The sequence below is a fragment of the Apaloderma vittatum genome, unplaced genomic scaffold, assembly GCF_000703405.1.
Source record: "Apaloderma vittatum isolate BGI_N311 unplaced genomic scaffold, ASM70340v1 scaffold31759, whole genome shotgun sequence".
NCBI lineage: Eukaryota > Metazoa > Chordata > Aves > Trogoniformes > Trogonidae > Apaloderma > Apaloderma vittatum.
In genome coordinates, this window is record NW_009737565.1 from 1 (window position 1) to 4,243 (window position 4,243).

The 4,243-nt window shown below is 51.3% G+C and overlaps 1 protein-coding gene across 1 annotated transcript in view; it reads right to left on the reverse strand.

Moving 5' to 3' along the window:
* Positions 1-339: 339 nt before the first annotated feature.
* Positions 340-4,243, reverse strand: part of LOC104279918 (plexin-D1-like) — a gene marked incomplete at both ends in the record, with an annotated part of 10,087 nt that continues 6,183 nt past the window's right edge. The window contains 3 exons of the mRNA XM_009877381.1: positions 340-487; positions 1,899-2,062; positions 2,877-2,981. Of these exons, the coding sequence (XP_009875683.1) occupies positions 340-487; positions 1,899-2,062; positions 2,877-2,981 (417 nt within the window). The remainder of the gene's footprint in view (positions 488-1,898; positions 2,063-2,876; positions 2,982-4,243) is intronic.

Consider the following 4,243-nt stretch of genomic DNA (forward strand, 5'->3'; position numbering starts at 1 on the left):
GACACCCACTCGTTCAGCCTGGGTACATCACACCCCGGCCCGAGTCAGCAGCAGAGACTGTTTGTACGCCGAGGCACCCGCTGAGCCCAGCCAGGAAGCATCACAGACACTGAGCACGCCCGGGTGCTCTCCTGCGGCTGCGGGCCAGACCATCGCACCACGGGTAATGCCGAGCACAGCACCGGCATCGAGCCCCTCCGCCCTCCAGGCCCCCTGGGACGGGGTCTTGTCCCCATGCATCCTGCTGCGGCCATGGCCCGGCTGCTGGTTGGGCCGGAGCCGGTGCAAATTTCAAGCTCGAGCCTGAGCAGAATGATGGATGTCACCTCTGGACGGTACCTTGCCCAGCTGCAGGTCAGACAGAGAGCAGGCGTCAATGAAGGCCTGGGCTATCACGGAGAGACAGGCGTCGATGTGGTCTGTCTTGTCGATGTCGAAGACGAACTGCGGGTTCTTCAGGATGTTGACCCAAAATCTCAGAGGTAGGCTGAGAAGGAAACAAGCCAGGACACACACAGGGTGAGTTTTTGTACTCCAGAGGGAGAAGAGGAGGAAACGCAGGAAAGATGGTGATAGATAGAGAATAGCAGAGAGGAAAACCAAGGAGAGCCAGGTTCTGCTACTTAATCACATCCTCTGCCTAGGCGGAGGGGCAGGCAGCCCTCTGCACCCTGAAGAGACATTTCTCCAGGCTGAAGCGCGCAGCGGTGACACAGCTCGTCTAGGCAAGCACAGATCCCGGCTCCCTAAGCCAGCTGCACTCCAGGAGAGACGCTGCCGGGTTTGCTGCGTCGGGCTGTTGGATCAGGCTTTCCCACTTGCTGATTTCTGTAGCAATGGTGTCAGCTCCTTCTCCTTCTTCCCTGACAGTAACCGTCATCTGGTTCTGATGGTAAAGCCTGGCCCTGTTAAATGCATTTCATGTGTCTTTTTTTCCTGCTCTCTCATCATTTTCTCCTCCAGTTATCTCACTGCTCATTTGGCCACAAAACAGTTTCAGTTTTATCGCTCACCCTTCCTACGAGCCCTCCTCAGCAGCTGAGTAGTGAAAGGAGCTATAAGTCTTTGCTCTACTGGCAATTAAAGGTAATGAAGGGTAGGCAAAGCTGTAGCACAATGATCATGCCTACATGCCTGCTATCCCAGCCAAATTTGGTTTTAATTTTCACATGTTGGACTGGAAACAGTTACTGTCCCTGCAGCCTCTTCTCGACACTCCCTCCAACCTCCTTGCTCTCCCCAGTCAAACCTTCTGTTTCCTCCCCTGCTCTATTTCCTCCCTTCTCTCCAGCTCCCCACCTCACTCCTGCTGCTCATCACTTCCCTCAGTTCCGCTCCTGGCTGGTCCTTCGTGCTACGGTGCCGCCAGCACAGCCTTGTCACAGCACCCGGCCCCGGAGTTCCACAAATGCCCCAGAGTCTCAGCTTGGTTACAGAGATAAGTCAGGAAAAGTGCCCCCAAGGGCTGAAAAGCCAGAAAGCAAATGAAAAGGGGCCAAATAGGCTGGTTTTAAAATCTCCATGATGTTTTAAGACCTGACGTTATTTTGAACTCTGTCTCAGAGCTTCAGTGCTTGGAGCTACCACCACTGCTGTCTCCTATCATCTCGTCCCTCTTCTGTTCCTCCTTTAAGTATTGGCACGAGTGTGCCAGCTCGTTCTGCCCTTTATCTGCCTGTGCCTCCTCTTCCAGCTTGCTGTTCCCCTGAGCTGTGTTTGTTCAGTGCTCTCCAAGCTTGTGTCTGGCCTCATCTTTTGCCGACCCTCCATTGCCTCTCCTGTTTTCCAAGTTCCTCTTCTACTTCTAGCAACCTAACGATTAGTCCAGGACACCAAGGTTTTGCAGCTGCTTCTTCTGAGAGACAGAAGGAAGGGAAGAAAGATTTCCTCTTTCAAACCTGTTGGTCTTCCAGATGTGCATAGTGTCAGGGTCTGTGATCCCTCTTTTCTCTGCTTGCTCCTCTAGGAAGTCAAAGAAATACTTCACGGCCACAGGCGGTTTATCATCTCGGATACTGAGAATGGCTTTGAACAAGTCATCCAGGAACTTCTGCAGCGTGCCCTGCAGGACAAACACACACGATGGAGATGGGGGAAGCAGCAGCACCCGAGCCCAGGATAACAGTGTGAGGGGCTATGACTGCTGTGCACAGGGGGAAATCCTTTGCTGCCAGTTGGATAAAGCAGATGAGAAAGGGGATGCTAAAGCAGTGAGAGAAAGGTTTATTTGTGCATAGCGATATAATTAGCTTACATTTGGGTTTAATTTCTTTTGGCATCAAGATTTTCTTTCTTACTGCTAGGATCTCACATCTGTGATTGTTCTGCACAGTAAATACAAAGAAGACTAGAGACTGCTGGCCATTCTTGTGATCTCTGCTCCAATGAGGCATCATGCTGGGATTAAAGATGGGCTGGGAGCCCAACTGCTGGAGCCGAGTACTCGCAGAGAACGGGCAAGTTCAAATCTGAATTAAGGTCGCACAGACATTCCCCCGGCTCCCAGAGCAGAGCGTATCCATCTCCTTTCCCAGCAGGATGTCTCGCTGCGGAGGTGGGTTCAGGTCTAAACCGTGCCATCGCGAGCCCTGGGGCGAACAGCATCCCTTTCAAGTGTACAGACCCCAGAGCAGCCCGGGGACCTCATGTGGGGCTTCACACAGTGGCGCTGCTGGTCGGAGGGGAGGCCGGAACACTGGCAGGAGCCCAAGGAACCGGCAGAGCCCGGCAGCCTCGCTGAACACGCTCCAGCCACCCAGGACAGAAGAGTGCCACTGCCTCTTGAGAGCACCCGGCCCCGCTACGCTCCTTGCCTGGAGCTACAGACCACGAACGACAGCCCCGACTGCTGCGAGCGAGGGCGTCCAATCTCCTACCTTCGTGGAGAGCAGCCTGGTCAGGTAGATCTCCGGGAGGACTTTCTTCCTATGGCTCTGTCTGTGGGACTTCTTATGTTCAACAGATTCGTCAGTCGGGAGAACCTGGTCCAACACAAAACACATGTTCAGAGCGCTCCTCTCTGGAAGTGTCACACTGAATTTTGTTTTCAGTATAGAATTTCAGCTGCATGTAAAATTCAATTAAAAACCATTTACTGTGTTATAAATACGCCCTTATATGGCTTTAAAAAAAGCGATTCATAATACTCATTTTTTCGGACATTTGTTTCTCTTGTGCTCTTTATTGCCTCTCTCAAGCTAGACCAAGAAAATGAAACAATCAATCTCACTTTGCATGTTCATCTGCTCACCCTCCTGGTCCCTGTGCAGCACTCCTGTGTGGCTGCAGTTTAGGTTCCCAGAAGTAATGCACAAGGCTTCCACAGAAACCAGTTTTTCTTAGATTTGGAAAAAGTGCAAGAACAGCCAGCCAATATTCCTATCCTGGCCTTTTTGAAAACAAAAAATAAATATTCCACTGGTCAGGTCAGTTAATTACTGCTCTATAATGACCTAGCAAGCCATTTAAGTCCATTTTGGCATTATTTCACATGTGCACATTTGGTTTCTTGTTCCTTTCCCCTCCTTTTTCTGTGTGTACGTGTGTGTGTGTGTGTGTGTGCACATTGTGTGTTTATACAGTATTTGAGCATGGAAACTTTAGTGGAGAAAGAAAAAAATCAGACTGTAAAATATTGTTGTTGTCCATAACACTTTTTTTCATAATGTCTTTTAGCAACATCTAGCACTTTGTACTTCTAGCACAGTGCACAAGCAGGAACTAATAAATCTCCACAGTCCTGGGAAGCAGGCGGCATGCCAGGAGCTGCGGGTAGGTGACTCGACCAAGGCTGCGTGGGTGCTACTGTCCCGAATGCTCTGTGGCTGCTGACAGCGAGATCAGGCACAACAATTACTTTCCCATCCTGGTAATTTTTTATTACGTCCCATAGTACTAAAGCTTGTCTACAGATAACCTTTCTGCGCCTCTTTGGGCCTCTCTGAAGAAAATTAACGAGCCCTGATCCAGCTTGTTCATCACATCTGACATTCCAGCCCACAGAGATGAATTAAGTTAATATCAGCAAGGCTGAGAAGATTTTCTCCTCTTTCCTCACACGCACTGAAAGAACAGGGCGCACCGACGGAGGCGCAGGAGAGACACGGGATGGCTGCACTCACAGCCTGGCTGGTCACCCCCTTGCTCCCGGTGCTGCCCAGGCTGCACTGGGGTCTCCCCAGTGGCCAGCCCAGCAGCAGGGGACAACCTGGCCCCTGGCCTGGCTGAGCACTGCCACAGGTCA